Raw genomic sequence first — 27,155 nt, 5'->3', positions numbered from 1 at the left:
GGACCAGTTCTTTAGGTACTACCGTGATCATTTTAGTGTCATGTTAGCAGCATGACTCTGAATGTCAATATCTGTTTATTGTTCTGTCTCAGGCAGCAACCTCCGGTTCTGAAGAGTGAAGCCGATGCTGAAGTGTCTTAAAACTTTAAAAAAAGTGTCTCTAGTGTCCACCAGGGGGCGACTCCTCTGGTTGTATAGAAGTCTATGAGAAAATGACTCTACTTCTCTCTTGATTTATTACCTCAGTAAACATTGTAAACATGAGTTTATGGTCTCAATCTCTAGTTTCAAGTCTTCTTCAATATAGCATGATGTTCATTTCGTAAATTATGGTCCATTTAGCGTCAAACAGACCATAAAGCAAGGTATGCTTTAGGGCGGGGCTACACAGTGATTGACAGGTCACTGCCGCTGTTTGTGGCCACAGTTTATCTCAATTAACCAACTCCTTAAAAATCCCATAACGGTAGTGGATGGTGACAAGCATTGATTTGCATTTTCTTTTGCAGATTTTCTCAAAGTTCTGTGAAGAATGTGTGATACATTTTGATGTAAACTTGTCTCTTACATCTGTCAAAGCATTAACTCCTATATTCTCTAAAAACAACCATGTCTGCTGCAGCATGTTAGTAATGTCAGTAAATCTAGAGGGATTATTCAACAAAGCTGATGAGAACTGTCCAAACTGGTCTTTCCTCAGTCTCTCAGCATTCTGGGTCAAATAATCCGCTCTACAAAATCCTCCTGTCGTTAGTTGGTCCCCCCCCCCCCTGCTGCTGCTGCACATGTACAGAGGACAGAAACAAAATCAGGTGAAGGATGTTTGTCTGCCACGGTGAACATCTGTTATATATTTTTTTTTTTTTGACAACAGAGAAAAAGCTTCCACCCCCACACGAGGCCACAGAACTCCGGCAAACGAGAGCTCCACGTGTAGCAGATACAACACCGCGTGGGCACGTGCACACGAGCAAAATCAATTGCACCCTGACATCGCTCTCACTCGCTCGGTTCAGATATTTTCTCCCTGAGCACATCCTTGACAACAGTGCTGCAGAGAGAATGTTTATCTTCCATCCACCAAGCCTCAAACCATCTTAATTAATTGAAGCGAGTGGTTTATAATAATCATTAAATTCTCAAAGTACAATAGCATAAATATTTTGCTCATGTTACAGTTTCAAGATGAGAATGGTTAAAATGATTAAAGTCGTCTCTTGGCTGCGGTTTAAATCACATAACAACAGCTGGTTATCCAGTGTCCTCTGGCTGTAAACTGTAAACTAGAGCAGCTTGTAGCGATAAAGGGAAGTGATCGATTGAAGTAAATCTGCATCACATGACTTGTATCCAAGCTTGTGAGAGAATATACAAGTTTTTAAACCAAATGGTTACCAAACATTTTGAATCCACCTTTAAGGTGATTTTTAGCCATCAGTCGGTCCACATCTTTGGTCCAGACTGAAATATCTCCACAACTATTGGATGGATTGCCATGAACTTTTGTTCAGTTATTCATGTTTTCCTGAGGATGAATGCTACCAACTTTAGTAATGGTCTGACTTTTCCTCTAGCGCCACCATGAGGTGGAGCAGACGCAACTCTGGAGACAGATGGCTGGCTGGTTAGCTAGCTTGTCCTTCTCCAGAGCAATGGGGAGTGAGGCTGAGGGGCAGTTGGACTGTATCATGGCGGAACTAGCAGGCTAGCTAACTAGCCAGCTATCCACTAGCTAGCTTGCTCATTCCACAATACTTAAATGCTACACTGGTTTCAGAAAATAAGCCGAACAGAGTTGTCAGTCATCTATTGATCTGTGACAAGAATGTGTGGATGACGCATTAAGTTGTTAAAATGTACTTGTTTATTCTCTACGACTTGCTGAAAGTCGGTTTAGCTTATACGGAAATTAGCCTGCTACAACGGTCGCAATGGCAACGGTACACATGAAAATGGCTACCTTGATTTGAATAGGAATGTCCCTTCTACTAAATATGAATGCTGATAAATATTGAACTAAAATTAAGCATGCTAATTTCTTTCCTTCAGTTCAATAGTAAAAAAAAAAAAAAGAATGTACTCTCTTGGTTACTTGAAGTATTGAATACCTTTACTGGCTAATGAGGGTGTTTTGTGTCAAGATGTCTCCTGAACTTATTGGAATCATTTGACGGCTTTTCCTGCAGATGAGGCGTTCAGGTGTGCACTGCTAGACTGATACAATTAGTTTAACACCGTACGCTGATGGTTCTTATATGGTCGTCTAAGGCTGAGATTTGACAGCTTTTCTGTGACTAATGATGATTACTTTTGGGGTTTTGGTACATTTGACATTGTAATATGAACATGTAGTTAATGTCAACATCACCTTGTGTTTTGAGATGAAGCATATGGAGTAAAAACTGCACATGAGCTTAAAAAATACCACTGTAATAGCATCAGTTGTTTGGTTTGAGACTGTGATGCACATGTCTGATATACTGTGTTCCTCATGTCACAGATGAGTATAATTCACACTTGTCCAACATGCCATCTTCATGTTGCAGAGTATGTAATTAATCAAATGTGTGTGCTTGTGTGCTTTAAATCAGAATCTGTGATGTTTGGTAACGCATGCAGGATATTCAGGATGTTCACAGCAGCGATGTCAGCTCCCTCTGATCCGACAGCTCACCGCTGTGAATATTAACTGTGTCTCATATCAGCAGACTGCAGATGCACAGACCTCCACACTGAGCTAGAAGAAGACAACACACTATCACCATGCTAACAAACATTTCCCAATTCCACGTCAGCGGTCGTGAAGCTTGTATTTTGAATGTCAAACACCAACTGGAAATGTATGATGCATAATACCAAATCCTCACAAACTGCACGTGGGAGTTCTCTGCACAACTCAACACATCTATGGCCTTAACACACCGGGGGCGGGACAAATAAAGGGCATGGAAATGCTAAAAACTCGCCTGCAAATATGATATGTCTAGGGCCTATATTGTGAAAGGAAAGAAGGGAAGCAGTGGATCTAGTCTGCGCCGAGACTTAAAGCTGCATTCTCTCTACTGACCAACAGGGGGCGACTCCTCTGTTTGTATAGAAGTCTATGAGAAAATGACCCAACTTCTCCACCTACTACGCCATCATCAAATCAAAATATCTCACAATTCTTTGGTTTATGAACAAATATCTGCAATGACATTACCATCAGCTAATTTAATGATAATTAGCAAATGTTAGCATGCTAACATGGTAAACTATCTCGCACATCACACATCCACAGAAGTTGCTCGTTAAGAAGATTGTTTTAGGATTTTTAACGACATTAATTAAAACTCCTGCATAATAAATAATTTCTCTGTTGCCTATCTGCAGAATGAGTGACAGTGATATAACTATTCTCTAGATAATGAAATAGCAAAGGACGTGGATACGACTACTGCTTAACTACATTTTGGCAAAAATATTTTTGTTACTGTTTTGATTTTATCAGATTAGTTTGTTTGTCAGACCGTCAAGTAACAACTGCAATGAAATCACTTTTTCACGACATGAGTGTCTCAGTTATGATGGAAATTAATAAGCTTTTTCCCTAAATAAAGGCAAATAAATTAGTTATGACCTTCCAAATAGATTATATTCAAGTAAATTACTTCAATTAAATGTACTTCTCAAGGTGATTACTGTATTAATCATTATTTATGGAATAACTAGGAGATTGAGGAGATATATATTTATATATATATGACACAAACACAAAGTGTCTATTTTCCTCTGCTGAGAAGACACTTCACATGCTCATCACGTATAACAAACTCATCTCTGATCTCCAAGGACAGCCTCAAAGTTTCAGGTATAAAGCTGCTGCACACAAACACAGAAGCTGAGTTCAGGTGCAGATGATGGTCGCTGGTTTCTATTCAAACACAATGTGACTAGTCAAGAGGAGCTTCTCTGTGCTGCAGCCGGTGAGTCAGGATGAGTTAAAGGCCACTCGCATTATTTAACGGCTCTAAAACTAATCTGTACAGAGACGTGAGTCAGATCTTTACAAACGTTAGCGCTGACAAACACAGACGTCATGGATTCTGAAATAATTCTGTTAGTAATAGGACACTGTGTTCTGCTAAAACTCACTAAAGACATGTAGGTGAAAATAAGATTGTTCACCATTAAAACTCCCAAAACATGCAGGTTCACTGAGTTAGAGAGCATATAACTTATTGATGCTTTCATTTTTCTTTTCCATTTTACAATAAAGTACACACAGATGTTTAGTAGTTTCGAAAGATCAAGTGAGGAAAGATCAGAATCCACCTGATAATTGATGATTCTAATAAGTATGTACTTCCTGAACTCTGTATCAAGAATTATAAAAGATAATAATTGCTTGAATTAATCATTATTATGAATCATTGTGTAATCATTAGATTTATGTGAATCATACTGAGTACTTTCTTTATGAGTCGTTAACTACTTGTAACCAATACTATTTTTACTGGTAATTCACATTTCCTCAACAAGATTTAAGTCAATCTACAACCATGCTAGCAGCTCTCTACTTAGGCAAAGTGGTGGTTTGAGCTAAACGCTAAATGCTTATTAGCTTGCTAACGCTGTAGCATATTAGCATGCTAAGATTTGCTTGATTGTGAAGATTGTAAATGAGACAAATGGACAGATGGAATGAATGCAAAAAAATCTAAATAATTTGAGGACCTAAATTCTGAAATTACTTTTAGACAGAAAACATTTTCCTAATTTCTTTTTTATATTATAACCACCTCAGAAGTATAACGCTGAGTCATTGTAAGCCAGTTAGCCAGACATGCTAACATTTGCAGCTTACTTTAGGGCAGACAAACACACTTAAATGTGTTCTTTACACTCTTATACTCTTGTTGTACTTTGTTTAGACAAGTGACAATAACACTTATAATAACGCTTTATAAAACACTTCTGATTATTACTTCATTACTAGCGAGCTAGCTAACTGTTAATTCCCACGGGATAAAACATCTTCCCCTGCACATTCAGCCTGTTTGCACAAATTACACATTTTGGACAAAACAAGTCTACAAAGTGCAGTTTGCTGGAATCAAACTAGAGGATATTTGAGGCCGACAACATGCACAGTTGCTATTGCCACAGTTGCTATTGCCACAGTTGATAAATGCCAAGGATTTGACATTTCCCTCCAGTGAAGTAAAAAAAAAGAAAAAGTCAATGTATTTATTTTATCTACTTGATCACCACTCTGCAGGATGCCTCGGTAAACAAACAACTAATCCATCAGAGTAAGTGAATTTAGTTATATTGGATTTATAAGGGAAGAAAAACACTGTCATTAGTCTCACTGTCAGGAATAATTCAGCCTTGTGTCTTTGTCCTGCTGCTCTACAGCTGCAGGCAGTCATTTATGCAGAAACATAATGAAATACACCGGATGCTCCCCGAGCACCTGAACAGCACGGGGAGCAGATTTGCTTCAATTTATATTTACAGACCAAAGATATTCTGACAGGTGGCTTTATTTTCTGACTTGTTTTATCGTAGATTATTCTAGACACCCGACAGAGAATTAATTGATTTGGTATGCATCATCTGGATAAATGTGATTAAATGTGTCCCTTTTCTCTTTTTAACATAAACTATTTTAACCAAAATACTTAAATCACTTGAGCCACGTGACTAACGACACTAATGACTCACATGGCTAACGACACTAACAACACACGTGACTAGCGATTGACAAACGAGTCTCGCGACTAGCGACTCACTTGAGTCACAAGGCTAACGACACAAACAACTCACATGGTTAGTGGAGTAAAAAGTACAATACAGCCCTCTGATTTATAGTGGAGTAGAAGTATAAAGTAGCAGACAATTGAAGTAATATGGATATTGATTATATACATTATTTAAATTGTTAATAATTATTAAAATGATTGAAATTATCATTATTATTGTCATTATTGTTATTATTATTGTTTAGTGGTCAGAATAAATACTAATATTTGGGGAAGTTAAGATAAATATGGGGTGATTATTGGTTTACTGTTTGTGAATCAAAGCCTACATCCTGAAATCTCACTTCTTTGATTTGTAATTTTACATCTGGAGCAATAATACATTTTAGCAATATCTTTTATCTCCAGTGTCTTATTGAGATATGAACTCATCACATCCTCATCACATCCTCTTTGGTTCTTGTTGTCCTCCAGCAGAGGGCGCTGAAACCAAACTTTATGTTCACCACTTCAGCGCTGATCTGAGAAGAGTCTGACTTTTTCATTTTACTAAAGCTTGTTGGAGGAAATATTATTTATTTATATAAGTAAAAGCACAATTACCCCTGTGTAAAAATACTCTGTTACAAGTAAAAGTCCTGCATTGAAAATATGTGAGTATAATCAATAAAATGTACTTAGTATTAAAAGTATAAAATGTCCCCTGTGACTGTTATACTATTATATTTATCTTATCATTGGATTATTATTACTTCGTGCACTAATGTCAAAGGAGGATTTTAGTGTTGTAGGTGAGCCGGAGCTCCTTTGAACTATAAACTAATGATTTTATGGATAAATCTTCTGATTGTTTTATTCTTTAATCAATTGATTGGTTTATAAAAATGAAAAAAATGTTTGGTAGTTTGATTTATAACAAAATAATAATAATTTAGTTTATTAATAAATTAATAAACTCTTTTTTGTTCTTTAAGTTTTGTCAGAATATAAATACTTAAAAAAAAACTTGCCATTGTTTAAGATTTTGAGTACTTTTGCAACTTTAAGTACATTTCACTAATACTACTTTAACTTGAGTATAGTCACAGTGTGGTTTTGCTGCTTAAGTAAATACTAAATACTTCCTCCATCAGTCCTCATTGGAGCTTTGGTAAGTTTGTTTAAAACCTAAAATACATCAAGTCCTGCCTGAACTTCACGGTGCATGAGTCCCTGACCCCCCCCCCCCCCTCTGTTCTCCACATACCAGCAGCACACCTGTGGTTCTGCTTTTGGTTGCTAGAACCTGAAATGCTCTTTGAAGTGATCTGCCTGTTGTAGCAGCATAAATATGCATGAGAGGAATCTTATAAGAGCAAAGATGAAAGACACATTTTTTCTTTCTCAAAGGAAGCGTGTTGTGTTTTCTGTCAGAAACATGAAAAAAGATTAGTTTTTTATATATTTAAAGTTGACTGAGTTCATTCAGCTGTTTCAGAAGTTTCTATACTCGGTGTGATTTCAGCGTGTTACACCGACTGGAACATTTCAGGGCAAGTAATGTTATCAGTGTACAAACTGTACCACCATCTCAGTATTATTGCAAAACAGATACTTCCTTTTCTACGATGTGGGAAGTAGCAAAGTACATTTGGATACTTTATTTTAAATGTTCATGTTTGGCGGACTATTAATACAAATACTTTGAATACACCACATTTCTCTGGGGAAATATTCATTCACCCATGTAGATACTGCAGATAAACTCAAACAGTTTTAGTCTTGACAGATTTAAAACTTAGAAGTACACACGTATTGTACTTAAGTACAGTTTTGTGGTAATGTGCCTTACTGGACTCTATAGGAGTTACTTTGTACTTTTTCTCGACTACATCTACTTTGACAGCTACAGTTACTTTGCAGATTAGATTGTACATAAAAATAGGAACATTTTACTGTTTTGTTATAGATTATTCCACCTAACAAATATAAAGTATATATAAAACCAAAGAAATGTGCTTTCTGTTGAAAAGAGCAGGTGCTGACAGTTAAAATGTCTTTGTCAAATGTTAATATTTTTTTATGGGAGTTGCGGTTTAATTAGACACAATAAAAGCAGTTGAAGTCTCAGTTGAAATACAGGATAAGCAGCTAAAATGTCAGTTATCTAAGTCAAGAAACAATAAAAGCAGTTGAACTTTTAAATTAGAAGAGTATTTTCCATTGCGGTGGCATATATTACTTTCACAGAATGATGACTACATCTTTCACTGCTGTCGGTAAATCAAACTGTCTCAGACTCAGAGGAATCCTTACCTCTATACCTTCATCTCCAGATGGGATTTCCTGTCTGTGTCTGAGGGCGGGGCTTGATCTCAGGAACCCCCCCCCCCTCCCCCCCCCTGTCTCCCAGCACTGGTACTGGGACACAGACTGGGAATGTGACTGGTAGGAAGTGAGGGACAGCAGTGAGAACACTCCATCTTGACATGTTCAACTGGTCACCATGGCTTTGTTTCCTGCCTTCATTGTTCAAGATGAGCAGGAAGGATGAGCAATCGCTAAACTATCACGGCTATTCTTCCAGTGTGTTGTCGCTCTGTTCCTGTGATGTGGTGTCTGTTGGTGTCTGTTGGCGTTTAGCAGGATTGATCCCTAAAATACTGTAAAACAGTCTGCAGATCCTAAAGTTGTTTGTGGTTCATAGGTCAACAAATACATCCAATCTGCTTATTAACTAGAACGTCTGAAAAGTAATTAAAGCTGTCAGACAAATGTAGTAAAAAGAACAATATTTACATCTGAGATGTTGTGGAGGAGAAGTATAAAGTAGCATGAAAAGAAAAGACTCAAGTAAAGTACAAGTACCTGCATGTGAGCTAAGTAACGTTTAACTGGTTGAAAAAGGCGTTTGAGACGATGAAGAAGGGAACTGGTGGAGAAGAAGAGAAATGTTGCAGCTACAAAACCGTTTGGATGCATAAATAATAGCAGCAGTATGAACCTTGAATTAAAAGCCTGCAGCGTGAACATTAAGCTGAGCTCTTAAAAAAAGGATTCATGTCAGAAAGCTGCAGGGGAGCCGCACACTCAGCACTTTAATCACACCGTTAAGTGACGGTGTGCAGCATGTTTATACTTTTATTCCGATATAAAGCAGTGTTTGTAATCGGGGCCTCGGGGGGCCACAGAGGCTGAACTGTGCTGAGCTGGAGTCAGTGGAAAGTGCTTGGCTAGTGGAAACCACAGAGCAGCTATAAACAGCGGCTGGTGGCCGACCACTAAAGCGTGCCGAGGCCGACACACCCAGCAGCTTCCCCCTCCGCTCCGCCCGGCTGTTAGATTCCTGCTGCAGACGTCGTTCACTCCAAAAAACACCAACAAACACACACTTCATACGAGGGTTTGAAGGTTCAAACACAGAGACGGAGCAACCAGAAAGGTTTTCAAAGTCAAAATAATATTTATTCCATAGTTTTCAAAAATACTGCGCCATATAAATATTACAAAATACGATGAATAATACTGAGTCAATATACTTGAACTTAAAAACAAACAATTGGGATGAAAACACGGACAGACGTCCGATGAGCGTTGCAGCGGTTTGTTCTTCAGTGTTAAACATATTGAAACATGTCTGCTGATGATTCTCAAACAAACTGATCTCAAATCAGTAACTCTGAGATGTTTTGATTTTGTAAGGCTTTAAAGGAAAAGTTCACTGTTATTGACTTTGTTGCTGAACGTTAGCTGAGAGGATTGATACCACAGTCTAATGTCTGCACGTTTAATATGAAGCTATAGCCAGAGATGGGTTAGCTTAGCTTAGCATGAACATTGGAAACAAGGGGAGACAGACGAGAAAAACCGGGCTAGCTGTTTCCCGCTGTCTTTATGCTAAGCTAAGCTAATAGACAGACGTGAGAGTGTGGCGCCAATCTTCTCACCTAACTGTAAACAAGAAAGTGAATAAACATAATACCCAAAATGTTGAACTATTCCTTTATTGAAGAATCACTACTGCACATATTGTTGTGTGTGTAGATGTGAATGTCGCTCCACTAAAAGATCCCAAAACATACAAACAACTGACTGAAGCAGACAAAGTAACATTTTCTTTCTGTGCATTTTAAAATGTAAAATACTATTTATCTCCAAAACGACGTAGAAATAGTTGCTAATGAACTCATCTCACAGTTACAGAACAACGTTATCAGTATTTGTGTTTGTGTCGCCTGATGAATTTAAGTCCAATATTCTGTCTTTTCGCTCTGTTTTTGGTCTCCACCACCTCCTGAGTGAAATCTCTGTCACTTTCTCTGCTAAATGCTCCGCTATGTTCACCAGCGCGTCTCTAACTGGTATGTAGTGTAGTTTAACGACGCCATGCGAGTGTTGAGAGTGAATCAAAACAGTAACGTTGTAAGCTATTAAAGCTATAAGGTATAAAAATAAATAAAGTTGAGTTGAGGAGATAATTCTCTGTCGGTTCATCGCTGTGACTCTGATCCACTATGATACAAATAAAGTTTACAGCTGATATCAAGAGGAACATTTCATCCTCCAGTTTGTTTAAATGCTGAAACAATTGCAGAGAAAGATTCTTGTTACCCATTACCTGAGCTGTTGTTCCTATGATCTTCAGTGGAACGACGTGTGTTGAAAATGACCAACTGCTAAAATGCAAAGAAAGAAAAATGATATTGTCTGACTTGTTTTTCTATAAAATAAGAAAATAAAATCTCCCAGTAACTTGAGATAATTCTGCCTGATCCCAGTGTGGTCTTTCTTTGGTTTTGGGGATTTTTTGAAAAAGACAGAATATTAGCAAATATATTTGTCTGAATGCTTGATGCCCAGTGACAGATCAAAGGAATACGAGTTTATAAAACAGCCGTATTGTAAAAATGATTAATTGCAGTTGTTGCCAGACATGAATCTCGTCGGACTGAATAATGTGAACTCACGACATTCAAATAGATGTTTAACAACTACAAATTGCCACAAGCAGCCGCTCTCCTCTCTGCCAAACCCTCACTGGTTTACGAGTGTGGAGTCGAGCCCCGACGCAGAGTTTGTTTATAGGCCAGAAAGACGCTGAGGCAGCAAAACGAGCTTTTAAAAACTTGACCCTGCCCTCAAGTCTCGAGTCAGTCCGGCTGCTTTGGGTCGATTGTCTCAACGCACACAAACCAGCTCTATTTCACAACACAGTGTGAAATGAGAAGCAGGAAGTGTGTTCACACACTGACTTTGGATGCAGGAGGAAGGATGAAACAAACGTCCTGCAAGTATTCCCCAATTGCACATGATCGTCCACACACAGCTCGTCCTTCAGCATTTAGTCATAGCCGAGCTCGTGCTGCTCGTCTTTGAGTCGATTTTGGCCACCAGCAGTCTGAGAGAGTCTCCTGACGATCGGATCAGTTCTCTACCGCTGGAATTGAAACACAACGAGCTGTAAACACACACACACACACAGGGAGAAGAGGTCAGACTAATATCTGTGATGTGTACTTTAATACTTACATGTTATACTCCATTCCGACCACGCTGACGCCGTTAACGGCCAGGATGCGATCGCCCGTTCTCAGTTTGTGACACTGAGCGGCAGGAGAGTCGGGAACCACGGACTTCACAAAAATGCCGCTCATTCTCAGCTGAGTTTTCTACAAAAACATAAAACAGGAAAAGTCAAAGATTATTGACGGTTATGGACGTATTTAGAGACAAAGAGCAGCCAGAAATGTGCTGAAATATTCCTTTTTAGTCGGTCGGTCCTCCACTTAGGTCCAGACTGAAATACCAAACACAACTATCGGAGGGATTGACATGAGAGACAGATATTTATGGATCCTAATAACTTGACTTTTCATTTACTTCCATCATCAGGTCAAATTTTAAAGTTGTCCAATACTTTAGCTTTTGACCAAATATCTGCAGAAGTAATGAAATTCCAGAGCTGATCTTCCAAATACTGGCGAGGTAATGATTACTACAGACTCACGGAGTAATATGGAACCATTCAAAGTCATTTATTAAATGATGATTTAAATAAATATTTGAAAAAAAAGTTAAATTGACTTTCTTTAGTTTGTTTTGAGAGGCTAAGTGCCAACAAATATGAATTTTGTTCGATAAAAACATGTGAATTTTTGGAAATTCTGCCTGTTTCATACTGAATGAATAAGTCATGCACAACATCTGTTCTCAGACATCATGCATCAGTTTTTAATGACCAATGAGCTGTCAACAATATATCCCTGCACCATATCAGCTCCATGAGTCAGTCAGAACATTTTGAGAGAAATCCCTTCAGTTTACACTCTGATCGGATTAGTCTTCATCAGATCTGAGCAGTTGTTCTGTGTCCAGATTAAAGTGTGTAAAAAAGATAAAAACACACGTGGCTGCTGATCTGAAACAGTAACTGTAAACACTTGTTATTAAATCAATGTCACGAGAGAAGAAGAAGTATATGTATGCTGGATAAAGAATAATTCTTACCTTCCCGTCCACAAGAGCCAGGCCGAGGCCGCGAGGTCCTCTGTGAAGCTCCACCGGGAACACTTCCTCTCTGTCTTCTTCTTCTTCTTCTACACTCTCCGTCTTCCTGTCAGCACATCCACTGGCTGAACAAACAAACAGAGAACAAAGTGGTGGTATAAACACTCAGACTGGTCCTGAACTGAACTGCACTGACACAGTTGACTCGCTGCTTTGCAAAACCTCGTTAGCGACTATCAAAACTAGCTGTTACAGATATAAATATTAAGAAGTACAACCAGAGGAGTCGCCCCCTGCTGGTCAGTAGAGAGAATGAACGTTTTAAGACACTTCCGCTTTGGCTTCACTCTGCAGAACCGGAGGTTGCCGCCTGGTCACAACAGCAACGCACCAACAGGAGCAATCCCCCCCCCCCCCCCCCCCAAAAAACATGTTCCCACCCCTGCAGCTCCTGCTCGAAGCCCCCCCCCCCCCCCCCCCCCAAAAAAAACTCCCTCCGCCTTTTCCCAACATGCAGCCTGTCTGCCCCCCACGCAGGACCTGCCCCGAACAATGCCGCCACCGATTAAGATTCCACGCACCAACCCAACTGTAAATTCCCATGACGGATCGGCCACTGCTCTTTTCTCTCCTGACATCACCACCTCTCTGTAATTCTTGGGGCCAGATTAAAGGATTACCAAACTTTCAAAATAACATTAGCCGTTTGCCAAAACCACAGAGGTAGATACACTGGAGGCCAAGATATGGTGGGATGATACACATCAGTGTGAAAAACAACTTCACGCCATAGAAACATGGTTTTCATTACAGAGTAATCTAAATAAACTGATTCATTTGTTTTTTACACAATAGCAGAAAACTTTGACAAAACAACCTTATAAATGTCAAAATAACGCATTTGAGATATTCCCTTACTTCTCCTGAGAATTGATCAACTATATTATTTATAATATTAAGTAAAAATATTTATTTTACTCCAGAAAATCAATGACTAGTGGGACATCTTGGATATCAGCTTTAAAATAAGCTCTTATTTGCATTTTTAAAAAAAAAACTATTTCTAATATTTCTGACTGACTAACAAGTACCAACTAATTATTTTTATCTATTAACGTGCTGATTATTTTCCTGATTAATGGATTAATCGTTTAGTCTATAAAACAAATGAAAGGACATTGTAAGAAGCTGTGACTGTTATATGTTTGACATTTAGATAGTTTTACTTCTACATGATAGTATAAACTGTGCAGATTGAGAAGTATTTCACTACTGAATATACTGCTAATTAGATGTACATACAGAGATGGTGCCAGATGGTTTGTTTTAATGTAATCCTCAAACCCTTTAAGTAAATTACTTTTTAAAAGACACTAACAGAGAAAACACAACACAAGAAGTAACCAATGAGAGTAAAGACGTCTGATTAGGATCAACAGAATCCCTCAGCTTTAAACAGCGGGGGGTCTGTGAGGGAGCGCATTAACACAGGCTGAAGCTCTTAAATACAAACACAATCACATGTGACGAGAAGTGTTTCTGAAGGTCTGGTTCAGATCTGAAGAGAACTTTTGGACAAATCAGCCACGTTAGACCGAGTCTGCTTCCTGAATGCACAACCATTGAGATTATATAATCAAGAAATCAGCCTGTTTATGTTTGTTTTAACTCATTGGGTCAAAGTTTTGATTAAGAAACAGAAGAAATTTAAGTTTTACTTATTTTTCTGGAGTGATAAAGCAGATGTTTGTCCTATGAATTTACTGTTTCACTTATTCTGGCTAAATAAAACAAATCACAAGGAAGCTGTTAAAACGATTGCTTTTCTGTCTACATTTGATGTGCTTATGTAACGACGTCCTGCTGGATTATTGTTAATAACTTGTTTATCTGAATTAAACAAACACTATGACGTGTTTTGCCACTCGGGTTCCCTCAATCAAAACAATAACGATAATCTGAACAACATTTCATGGCAATCCATCCAATAATCGTAGAGATGATGCAGAGGTTTGTACTGACCGACGTGGTCATCGGATAATCAATAATAAGCTCTCTGGATAAAACATAAATCTATCACAGATAACCACAACGATGACGCTGCACAAAGAGGAGATGACGAATAAATGAAACGCACCATTACCTTGATTAAAATGATGGATTTCTAGTGTTTATAAATTGTGGGAAAACATTTGTGATAATTTAAGTACACAACTCAAAGAAATATAACAACGGTCTAGTCGTTTTAATGCAGATAATACCTTTAAATTCATCGCGTGAGAATCAGTGCTGACTGTCAGAGTTAAACTGATATTGATTCTTTTAGGTGTCTAAAATACGACCACAGCAGTACATCGCTTTTCTCTGGTGCTGGTCCTCTTGTCTGTTTCTCCAAACTCCATACAATGAGTATAGAGGAGCACCTAATACCACCACTCTAACTATCCCTTTAAGTAAAAGATCTGAGTACTTCTTCCCCACTGTTTCCACTGAGACATGTGAAATGCCTCAGTATCATTTGAGTTCATACTTCCTGACACAATAAGTGAAGTAGTGGACTCTCACTCTGACTCCTCTCCCTCCTACAGATGACCTCATGACGGAGGCGTCCAGGAACAATAGGGGTGGGAGAGGAAACTCTCTTTCCTTTGCAGGGCGAGCCCTCCCTGCTCAGCCTTCCACTTGATGTTCCTGACCTCCAGAGTCAGTCAAAAGATGAAGGGAGGACTTTTATGTCGGGGGTTACCTTTATGTGGACCTGGAACAAATACGCAGCGGGTCCTCGAGGTCAAGTCACTAAATACTTTCCTTAATAGATTCAGTCAGAGGAGGTGATCGAGGTTTTAAGAGGTGACCTCACTCCAGACTTAAAGGACGAGGTTTGAAGTGAAGCGGGGGCGCTCTCAGTGACAGAGCTGTGTGTCATCTGAATGAAAACCTGCTGTGTGACCGTGAAGCCATGAATGGGCCTTTGAGACGCGTGTGGTTTAATCTTTGTTTCTTTGTACGCACACTCTTAACTTCTAATTATCATCTTCTGTTGTCAGGTTTCAGGTAATGTTTTCCAGCTTTTTGTTGCTTTAAATGAACACTTTAAATGGAGTAACATGTTACTTTTAACCATTAAAATGTCTAAAAACGACTAGATCTATGTTATATATCGTGTTGAGTTGTGTACTTACGTTTTCCCATCAACATACATCATTTTGATCAACGTTTGCGTTTCATTTGGTCGCCTGTCAATGGCGTCACATCCTATTTGTGCAGCCAGAAGCTGTCATGAATTACATTTTTGTCCAGTTTAAAGCCACATTTTTACAATAAACTTTTTTTATATTTTGGTTGTTTTAAACCATATCTTTTAATCGGATGAAGGATTTTAGTTATCATTAGCGGCAGCTCCACTTGCAGCCCCTCCAGGACGTCCTGTGTCCGCTGAACAGACTCAGAAAAACACTCATATTTCACATGAAGCTGCTGTATTCTGTGTTTTTACCGGTTTTAATGACCAGGTCCGTTGGTGTTTGAGAGGAGGAGACCTCTTCGTTAAAAACCTCCTGAACGATGAACACTGAACGATTCCTAACAGGAGAAGCTGACTCCAGTGAAGTTTTTACATTTAGGAGTTAATACATGCTAATTGAAGTACTAATCTATTATTTCTACTTACTCTGTTTATTATTGTTTTTATATTGTTTACTCTTTGGATAATAATGTGATTTATTTATTACATTTGACTAAATATTGGTATATTAGATTTTGTCGCCCTCAGAGGATCATCAGACAGTGTTATCCAGCTCTGCTCTGATTGGTCCAATCTGACATCACAACCACCTGCGTGATGAATGTGTTTGCATATTGTTGGTTCTGTTCTGTGGTGTCGGTTGAAATGTTGCTCTGTTAAATTACATTTACTGGGAGCTTTCGGTAAAGTGTGCAGATCTTCTGTTTGTCTTTAGTTACCTTTCTTTTGCTGACGGGCGCCCTCCTGCAGATCGGCCTCCAGCTCATCCAGCTCCATACCCTGCGGGGTGTTGGGTGGCGTCAGCAGGCAGGACGGGTCCAGTGCCAGGCTCTTGTGGTAGCCCATGTCGGCATGTCCCGGGAGGGTGTTCTGCAGCTCCAGGCTCTTCAGCTTCTGGGTCAGGACCGCCTCACAGCTGCTCAGGTCACCATGAGATCCTCTGGCCTGAGGCGGCTCTGCAGGGGAGGTACGGTCCAGGTCTGCATTGGGGCAGGTAACCGGGTCGGGGACCACCTGATGGGCCGGATTCTGGAAGGCTCTGGTCGTGGACTGGCTGTCTGCGGTCGTCCCGTTGAGAGTCTGATGAACATAAAGTCAATCAATAACAGATGCAGAAACACCAAGGTGCCTCACTTCCTGCTCCGGGGTCAGAGAGCTTGTTACCTGTTCCTCCACATCGGGCTCGGCTTGGGTTTCACTGCGGGGGAGTCGGCGTATGAACTCCTGCAGATGAGTGAGCTGTTGGAACAGAGCGGGCTCCACGACGGGTTTACCCAGCTCCAGGTGAAAGGTGCTGTCGGGCAGGATGAGCGGCGGGTGACTGTCGAAGCTCTCCAGGATGTCGGCTGCAGGATAAAAGAAAAGTCATCCATCACAAACGACCCGAGGCTTTCTAATGAAATGCAGCCCTCCAACCTCCAAGTAAAGCTCCTGTATTTGGGTTAACACGGAATTAAAAGGCATAAATGAAGTACAGGACTGATGCAACTGTTGCAGGATCAGTCGTTGGTGTGTTCCACGCAGCAGGGTGCAGTCTGAGTGAAGTACGAGGTGAAACCAGGCGAGAGCGAGGCGGCGGCCGTCCAGCTGGGAAACGTGGATTTGAGAGGAAACTGTGCACTGAAGCTGATTGGTAGAGACAGACAGTCAGGACGGGATTACTCACGCAGACTGAGACGAAGGCTGCTGCTTATAAATGTATGTGAGTGTGTGTGTGTGTCACTGTAAAGGTGAACTTTTTATTAAAATTACAACATTCATTCTTTCTTCTCAGACCTAACAAATGCCCAGATTTTTTAAAAAGGAGTAAGTTGTGAATTAAAGTAAAAAGTTATTTTTTCTATTTTATTATATAAATCTTTATTTCAAAATGAACCCTTTTCAAATCTCTGCTTTTATTTTGTAATGGCTTATTTCCCGATTTTATTTCATGTCACATTTTATGAAATATAAAAGAGACATTGATAAAGATGCCAAAACAAACAAACTATATTAGAAATACTCAAACTAATTACTATTCCTTTATATATTTGCACAGTTTATCCATAGTAGTATTTATTGAATAATCTCTCTTTGAACACATCTCTTATAACAATGTTTCTAACAGAGAACATAAAAGAAGGAACGCTCATTCGACTGCACCAGAAAACTTAGAGTGTCACTAGTATACAGTAATATGTTGACATAAAGTGGGAGCACATGAGATTATAACTGATGTATCAGCAACAGTGTGCTTCCCTCTGAGAAGAGTTCAGCTGCGTTATTACACCAGCTGATCTCTCTGTTGTTTACGATGAAGTCTTGTGTAGTGAAGCATGTCTACTGTCAAGTTTGAACATGCAAGCTGCACACTAGCTTCCTGCTGAAAGAGGAGTCTGGTTACTTCAGTTTACAGTAAACATTCTTCATTGTTTATCTCCACCAGGTGATTATGTATTCGTCTGTGTGCATTGACTCAAGCTGCGATTAACAATTATATTTATTATTGATTTATCTGACAATCATTTTGCACTTAATTAATTAACTGCTGACGCCATGAAATGTAAAAAATACATTTAAAAAAATCAGAATTCCAGTGGACAGGAGAACAGGGTAACGTCTTTAAATTCCTTGTTTTGTCCGACCAAAAGTTAAAAACATAAAGGTATAAAATTCACAATATGTGACAAAGAAAAGCTGAAACTCCTCTCATCTGAGAAGCTACAACCAGTGAATATTTGCTGCTTATGTATTTTTGTCGATGGAGTGATTGATCTGAATCAACGGTCTACTCACCCGTCCTGACAGCGTCCTCTGCATCGTCCGGTGACGGGGTCCAGCCGGTGGGACTGGATTTACCAGAGCTGTACTCTCTCAGGATGTGGTGAAGCTGAGCACCGTTCAGGGCAGAGAACTCAGTCCTGAGAGAAGCCCAGGACGCCTGGACGGACATGAAACAAAGAAAAACATTGAGAGATTTATTTAAAAGGGACTTTTTTTTCTGCGAGAGAAGTACAATTTGAATACTTTCTTCAGATATCTTGAGGTTTGGGACTTTGTGAAAACATACATGCTGGACTACAACACTGCAAGTCCAGATGAACTCGATGCATTTTTGAATAGTCAGGCAGATACAGAGAAGTTGATATCCTACGTTTACAATGTTCTGTAAGACATTAACAATCCTTCATCCCAGGTTTACCAGCATGCATGGGAGGATTATCTGGGTCAATTAATCTCAAATGATATACGGTACGAAAGCTAACAATATCTTCTTACTTGCTCTATAGATGCCAGACATTTCCTGATACAGTTTGAAGTGCTGCACAGGTTAGACTATTCAAAATCTTAAAGTTTTCCCTCTTTGCAACAGAAGTGAGTTCCAGGAAGCCACTTAAACCATAGTTTTGTACTCTGCCCCGAATTAGACAGCCTTTGAAACCAAAATATTCAGCATCTTGTCCAATATAATTAAAATCCCACTGGAGCCAGATTCAAAACCGATTATAAGTTAAACACAAACTCAATTACAAGTCAAATGAGTTTTAAAGGGACTCTGGTGCTCGGAAACGCTACCACCTTTGACCACAGGGACCGCCAGAATCAACACAAAATTAAAGTTCGTCGTAGTAGCTTTAAAGAACGAGCCGCAAAAGCTCTTTGTAGTCATCGTGAGAACGACAGCGAGGGACAAACAAGTATTTTCCCATAACGCTTGTTTCCATATCAGGAGGCAAAGTCAATCGCTGCTCTCTCATTTGCATGCAGAGTATTTTAAACCAATTACACGATCTAGTAAAATGTTTTTGTCCTTGTGGTAACAAAGCCTCTTGGGAAAATGTTTCTCGCTTTATGAATAGAGAAGCACAAATCAATGCAGCTCCAGACCTGTGTTTATTCTGCACTCCTTTAGAAGGTGAGTGTGCTATAATCAACATGTCTTTCTTGTAAACTTTTCTTTATCTCTCCGCTCAGCGTCTCAGGTTCTCTTATCATGAAATATGACACATTCAAGAAAGATAATATTTGATCTTCAGATGACAACAGAAAGTAGCTGGAGGATCAGGAAACAGGTGAGTCATGTTTATGTGATTATTACAGACATGACGTAGTTCATTCAGTCTCAATTGGTGGAAGTAAGACTTTGCTTAGACAATAGAAACAGTAAGTAAAGTGTTGTTGTGTCCCTGCCCTTCTCCTAACACACAGACGTCACACTGAGCTCAACAGAAGCTCAAGTTTAAATGCTGCTTATAAACAGCAGTGGATGCAAAAATGTCTCTGTTTGTTATGTCTGAGATTAAATGTTCGGCTGCTATTTTCTCCTCTAAATATAACTCCTCAAGATGTTGTGTTCTCCATAACTGCTGGCAAAACTAGCCCCGCCACATCCCTCTGGTGTAATTTACAACTGTGCCAGCAGTGAGCCGCCGCTTCAGCTTCTTACAAAAAAACAGAACTCCAGATGGAAAACTCTGTCGAGGGTGTGTGCTCTGCTGCAGCAGCCACAAAGTGACCTCATGCCAGGGCACAGGAGACATAAAAGCACCAGCAGCCTCCTAGCAACCTTCAACCCCACCAACAGACGAGACGCAGCCTTCAACAGCTGGGTCATGGGGGGGGGAGGAAACAGGTGTGTAAAGCTAGGCCTCATACTTAACCCAGTTCCTCCAAATATTCTAGATATAGCAGAATAAAGGTAGATCTGAACAGACACAGAGCATATTAGACAAGGAGCAATATGAAAACTTGATATCACGATTATCCCGTCAGAAGTAATTGCGATTCACAATATTCTGATAATCATCTACATTTTTTGAAAACTCTTAAACACTTAACCATTCTGTAAATCCTGGGAATTGGGATCTACTTTTCGATACGAGGATGTTTGAAGATGTTGTGACCTCCGGCTGCACAAGAAATAAATCCTTACCAACGTACTCCTCCACCCACATGACATTCAGACATTAAACTGTCTTTCTGTCCATTTGGTTTACAGTTTACAATCATCCCTCACTAAGTTATGTCCCACATGAACCCAAGAAGAAGTAATGCTCTCAATGCACCTTTCTTTTGAAGAATTACAGGCAAGCTTTGATCTGAAAACTAACTTTTAAGATTATGTGTACATAAACACAATACACTTGGTATTTATACATATAAAGTAACACATGACCGCTTCACCACAGAAGAAACCTCATCATCTTTCCGGGTGCATCCAACCTGTGAATCAGACAAAGGTTTGTACTTTTGTATGACGTGTGTTCGTCATCAGTAAACCAAATTGTACGTGTCAGTTTCTCCGGTTTGATAAAAAGCTAAGTGAGAGCTCAGCTTCCTTCTGGGGTTCAAAGTGTAAACAAGATTTGAATGTGTAACTAAGAGAACGGTGAGCTGAAGGAGGGATTAAATGTTGAGTTGGCACACTGCCGCTGCGCAGCAAAGACTGAACACGAGTGAGAGCAGGTTTAAAGTTGTTGATCCAGTGATGTTTGAGTGACACAGTATGTTATTCCTGAGCACACACTGACACTTCAAAGGCTCTAATGTATTTCTGCATCTTTGACCATTAAAATGCCATTTGTGGCCTCGGCCACATGTTTCCACTTGTCTTGCGTCAGAATAAATAGGATTTAAGCTGATAATATGTTACATACATACTCAGACTAACAGGATATAGTCAGGTTCACATGATTGTAAGTGAGATAAGTGACGACTCTGGAGGCCGTTTTGTCATATCTGATCAATGACAGCTTAAGTGCATTAGCAATACTACAACTATGAACCAATAACATGCTTCCACAGACTTTATGGGATTATTAGTCACAGTTATCACAATGTTTGGCAATGATAAGAAGTAGTAGAAAGGAGTAGGAGTTAGATTTCTGCAGTGGGAGGGAAACATTTAGCAACTAATACATAAACGTACATAGCTAATATGGTCCTGAAACCTTTAAGACAATGAAAGCCTTCATGGTGATGCAAACGTGACTCGAGTCCCGTGGCAACACTCGCCCACAGAGAGACAAACAGGAAAAGCAGAAGCGGATGTCCTCTGACCTGCAGGAGGGTTTCTTTGGGTGTGGCCAGCAGATTGACAGCAGCAGAGAGCTTCTGGAGGTACTCGTTGGCCAGATCGCCCAGACTGATGCTCTGGATCCAGTCCATCAGCAGGTCCAGGTTGGCCCGGATCTGAACACCTCGGGACCACTGGTAGAACCCAGCGACAGAGCCTGAGGAGCAAATCAGTCAAAATGAGATATTATGAATAAGATATTGATGTGCAACCTAACGAATGCTCGACTGACGTAGTTTTTATATTCAGTAGCAGAAGCCTGTTGCCTGTAGCCTGTAGTAAGAGAAGTTCTAACGTCACCACGAGGACCACCAGAGTCCGTAGGATTCATCCTTTTAGAAAACATTACATGTCAATCCATCCACAGGTTGTTGAGCTATTTCACTCTGAAGCAAAGCGGTGGCTGAAGCAAGAGTTAAAACAGGTTTCTTAGTGCGGTAAAGTGAGCCGAGGTCTCACCTCTCTCCATGAGGGCGTTGAACAGCGATGCGTTGATGAAGAACAGCAGGTAGGCACAGAGCTGTAACGAGATGTCCGGATGGACCTGGAAGGCTGTGAGAAGCTTCAGCGCCTCCTTCAGAACTTCCAGGATGCCGCCGAGTTCGTCAGGCACTCGCAGCTGACCGCTCTCTGAGAACGGGTTCCCGTCCAGCAGACCGGGCAGAGCCGAGTACATACTCTGTGGACAGAGAGATGGTGACGGTTTACTTCTCTGATATTAACACTGCACACTGCACAAAGTACTGGATCACCACTGCTAGTGCATCATGGGAGACCAGTCATAAGGCGATTAAACATGTAGACACAACTTTCTGTCTTCTTCACGGGATTCATGATTATATAAAGAAGTTCAGTGCAATAAAGTTAATCGTGTTCTTTTCTTTTTTTGTCTTTTCTTGTTCAGTACAGAACATTATGAGTCAAAGAGAGGAAGGCATTCACGCAGCGTTCAGGAAACTTTGCAGATGAGCTTGTGTTTCATAACACAAAAGGCCAGAACTCATTGTCAGTTCTCACACAGATACGACTCTTATCTCTACTCCTTCTTCTGACACAGTTCTGCCATTGTGTTGCATGGTATGACATCACCTGTTAGGTACACACACACACACACACACACTCACTCACTCACACACTCACCATGACTAAGATAATGACCTCAGACGGACTGAAAGAGGCCATGAAGACTACAATAACCCTGCATGCCTGAGGTTCCAGGTCATAGTTTACGATGCTGAGCAAAGTTTTACAGACAGTTAATATTGTCTAAAACATATCTGGATGCTGAAACATTTTCTATACATCTGTATAGATAAAATATATAGATTCTCCCCCCATTTTCTTTTCTTTTTCTTCTACTCAGCACTCAACTTGTGTTGTAAATTACAGCTGAATTAATGCCCTCTTGGCCAAGTTTTATTCACATTATCTTTTTTTTTAAAGACTTAGCCAGCAGAAAAAGAAGAAGAAGTTCTGAAATGGTGTCTGTAAATTATGAACGTTGAGTCATATTTCACAGGAAGTCAACAGAAAAACTGTTTTCTCCACCCTTCTTTTCCTGTTGGGTGTTTCTCTGATGACAGTTCGTCTTCCTCTGCAGGAAACAGAACCTCCCTTTCTCTCCACCGTGAAAATGATTTCTCTACTGAGAAAGTGCAATGCATGTTACTGCTAAAAACAAAGCTGGTACTACTTGATTAACAAGCCTCCAAAGTGACAAATAAACGTGGTGGAAAAGTGAAGAAACTCCTCAGCTACATTTCCTTAAGCTTGAAGAGCAGAAGCTGTACAGTAGAATGACTGATAATTCAAAACAAAAGCACAGACTGTTCCTGCTTCCTTCCCTCCCTTCCTCCAACAGTCTCCGTGCAGAGTGGTTGTGTTTCTACAGACTCTGCTGCTGGGATGTTAACTGGATTCTGCATAAACCAGACAGCCTTTAATAAACATGGGAAAGCCACATAAATATAGTCTGGGAGTGTCACGTCGGGCTGTAAAACAGGAGAGTTGACTGCTGACTGTCACAAAGCAAATTCAGGCACACACTAAGATGCATGTCAACACTTTGAAAAGTATTTTTTTTGGGTGTGTGTCCAGATTTAAGTTTTTAAGGCATGGAGTGGTATAAATCATCCAAGTCCCCTGTGGTGTGCCCCAAGGCTCCATCTTAGGCCCCACTTTATTGTTCCCTTATATGTTTGTTTCTTTTTGTTGTTGAGAAAATTCAACATTGCTTATCATTGTTAAGATGACAATGGAGCTGTACGTCACATTATCTTTCTTTTAGTTGTTCGGAGGATGCAAAACACTGGATCGCCAACGATTTGCTTCAACTAAAGAGAGTAAGGATAGCGGTTGTTGTTATCGTTTCTCAAAATGTCTCATCTTCAAATCTCTGTACAAATGACTTAAGTCTAAGTGTCATTTTAAAATTTGACGAACAAATGATTTCTGTCTTTAGCATTAGCTTTTTCCACTTCAAGAAAAAAAAAAAGTATCTTTATTTTGAAAACCTGGAGACCATCTTACATGCTTTTATTACTTCATGTCTTATCTAGTTGGCCTGTAGCTGACTCAAAATGCAGCAGTGAAACTCCTCACTGGCACCAAGAAGAGCGACATCTCTGCCCTCTGTTTTGATCAAAATATAGAATTGATCTTCAGACACTTTGTCAAACGACATAATGTGATCTCTTCAGTCCATCTTGTGTTCAGTTACTCCTAAAGATTCCAAGATCCCGTTCAAAATCTGAAGTTGATTAAGCTTTCTCCACTGCTGCTCCCAGAATGTGGAACAGTTTACCTTCAATGTCAGATCTATTCAATCTATTGCTCCCTTTAAGTCCTGGCTAAAGCTCCACCTTCATGAAACAGTTTGTAACAATAAAGTAGTTTTAATATCGTCTGTTACAATTATCTAACCTTTTTATTTTTGTTTTTGTTACTTAAATTTCTCTCTAAAGCATTTTTGAATGTGCTACAAGACTACAAAAGGCCTTCAGACGTTCATACAGTGGTTCCCACCAAATCAGCCAGTCTGGGTTTTTATTTCAACAAGCCAGTGAAATCAGTGTAACCTTGGGAACAGGATTGTCTTTTTGTTTATATTCCAGTCAGTGGAAAAGAAACCCTGCTCACTATCTCACAGGCCTTTCCTGACTCAAGAGTGCCAGACAGAGTTGGTGTTTCCATTCTGTTATTGTGTTTTCTATCTGGGATATTCTCAATGAAAACAGAATATCGTGTTTACACAGTCCAACTTCCTGATTCACATGTGACCGACGCTCACATGGTAACAGGTCACAAGGATGTGAAACATGCTGAGGTAGATATTTCAGTGAGTGTTAAATAATGTAGGATATTACAACCTTTGTTAGATAGTAGACAGACTGCTGGAAGGTGAACATGATGACTTCTTCCAGGACTGTCATGGCTTCCTCACAAGCTGTACGAGTGGAGGACATCTCAGAGTCCAACAGACCTGACAACACACACACAAACACATATTTACACACACTCTAAAGGCTGTGTCGATGATGTTAAAAGTTAAAGGCCACGCTTGTGTTGTTGTGCACCTTTGTCCTCCTGGTCCTGCCTCCAGGGCAGCAGCTGAGGGACTTCATGCTGGACGAAGTGCAGCAGTTCAATGGAGTTGGCCATCCACAGGACCAGAGGCTGCAGACCTGGGATCAGCTCCTCCATGCTGAGTAGCTGAAGACGCTCGGGCTGCCCATCACTGGAACATACAGAGAAAAACACACAGAGATTAGTGCTGAACCAAGTCTTCAGAAGTAATAGCTTATAAACGTGATGCCCAATAAAAAGGCAGAAAATAACTGTGTCTCTGAATGGTGCTGTGCATTCGGCTGTGTGTGTGTGTGTGTGTGTGTGTGTGTGTGCTGGTAGTTCACTTAGCCGTTAGCCAAACACACCGTCCACAACAATAAAAGTAACTTTTTCCTGATCATATGATTTTGTTTCACCCTGTTCTGTTCCGTCTATAAAAACAATGCCATTAACCGCCTCCCAGTGCTATTTAACGACATAACTGCACCAACGTGCGCTCGAGCAACACTTTAACAATGACGCACCATAAATTCAGCTGGCCAACGATTGATTGGCCGTTTTATTGCTTTTGTCGTTCGTAGTGTGAACATAGCATAATGAGTGAGGAGTCAGCAGTCAATCAATGGAAGTAGGTGTTCTGAGGAAGTGTGAGTCACTGCAATCACGAGAAGTCCTTCAGCATGAAGCCATAAATGAGCTCTCAAAATATTTTGTAGTTTGGTGCAGCAGTATGCAAGATTAGCTGTGGACAGACACAGAGGTGCACACACACTCACAGACACTCACACGACTGGTCTCATTATCTATTTAGAATGGAATGAAGCTTCCAACTATTGGCATCAGTATAACCGTCCCTCCGTTTTACTTCCAACATGTTGTTTGTTGTGAAAACAGAATTCCGTAAGTCTAACTTCAGAGTGAGTCCCTAATATTTGTTGTTTAAGTGACATAATCTAAACCTGCGATTTTAAAATAATGACACAGTGAAGATAGTAAGAAGAACATTTTATTGTTTCATTCAAAACAACAAACTAATATTTGTTGTTTAAGTGACATAATCTAAACCTGCGATTTTAAAATAATGACACAGTGAAGATAGTAAGAAGAACATTTTATTGTTTCATTCAAAACATCCACTAAAGTGGACTCTTGTTTATCCTTCAGACTAGTTTGAACTTCCTCATATATTTCTGCAAATCAGCAAAAAAAGAAATACTGCAAAACTGTCAAACAGAGTTGCAGCAACTTTCCAATCCACTGATGAAGTCATTGTTAATGTTACAGCTCAGTCAAAAGGAATCTCCTGTTCGCTGAAATGATTAATCAGAGTTGATGAATCAATAAGTTAATCAACAACAATTTTTTTATGATCAATTATTGTTGAGCTCATATATCCGGATTGTAAATGTGAGGATTTGCTGCGTTTCTCAGTTCCATATGCTTGTAAACTGACCACTTCTACACTGTTTTATGGACAAAACTGAGCTTCGATTTACATTTTCATCAATAACAATAATTAATAGTTTATATTATTAGTAGTTGCAGCTGTTAAACATCTTACACTTGTATCTTTCTAAAGGTACGTTCACATTATCCTTCTGTCTCCCATTCGCGTCTATTGAGTTTAACTTTGATTACTTTGCTCCTGGGACAAAGAGTCTTAATGATAAAGCAAGAAGTCGCTGTGCTCATGAGAAAACCTCTTTCTTAGAGAAGAGACTGTGGGAAAATCCCTCTTTGCACAACCTGCATTTAAAAGAAAACCCTCATTGTTTTCTGGAGGAGCAAACAGTTGTAAAATCAGACTTTAACTCCTCTTTTATTCAGACGGTAAGACTCGAGGTGTCGTATATCATCGCGGGCAGCAGCTGCAGCTCATTGTCGTGTATTTCTGGAGACACTTTGTTTACTCACGTTTCTGGCTGAAGCGCTGCAAGTTCCTTTGTCTTCTCCTAAGAAGAACACATACAGAAAATATCCATCGTGCATTAACACAACCCCGATGGCACATTTGATTATATTACATTCTTCTTCACACTCAGGTTATTATGATGCT

The 27,155-nt window shown here is 39.9% G+C and overlaps 1 protein-coding gene across 1 annotated transcript in view; it reads right to left on the bottom strand.

The window, feature by feature from the left end:
* Window positions 1-9,165: 9,165 nt before the first annotated feature.
* The window catches only part of LOC142945166 (ras-associating and dilute domain-containing protein-like), a 28,206-nt gene continuing 10,216 nt past the window's right edge, over window positions 9,166-27,155 (bottom strand). The window contains exons 6-16 of the mRNA XM_076086578.1: window positions 27,014-27,051; window positions 25,108-25,268; window positions 24,901-25,013; window positions 21,992-22,211; window positions 21,517-21,689; window positions 18,253-18,397; window positions 16,642-16,823; window positions 16,197-16,557; window positions 12,234-12,358; window positions 11,256-11,395; window positions 9,166-11,163 (exon numbers count right to left, since the gene is read on the bottom strand). Coding sequence (XP_075942693.1) covers window positions 11,061-11,163; window positions 11,256-11,395; window positions 12,234-12,358; window positions 16,197-16,557; window positions 16,642-16,823; window positions 18,253-18,397; window positions 21,517-21,689; window positions 21,992-22,211; window positions 24,901-25,013; window positions 25,108-25,268; window positions 27,014-27,051 — 1,761 coding nt within the window. The 3' untranslated portion in view covers window positions 9,166-11,060. The remainder of the gene's footprint in view (window positions 11,164-11,255; window positions 11,396-12,233; window positions 12,359-16,196; window positions 16,558-16,641; window positions 16,824-18,252; window positions 18,398-21,516; window positions 21,690-21,991; window positions 22,212-24,900; window positions 25,014-25,107; window positions 25,269-27,013; window positions 27,052-27,155) is intronic.

The sequence above is a fragment of the Anarhichas minor genome, unplaced genomic scaffold (genome assembly GCF_050575085.1).
Source record: "Anarhichas minor isolate MPS153535 unplaced genomic scaffold, ASM5057508v1 ptg000007l, whole genome shotgun sequence".
Taxonomy (NCBI): Eukaryota; Metazoa; Chordata; class Actinopteri; order Perciformes; family Anarhichadidae; genus Anarhichas; species Anarhichas minor.
This window is presented reverse-complemented; position numbering and strand designations above follow the sequence as displayed.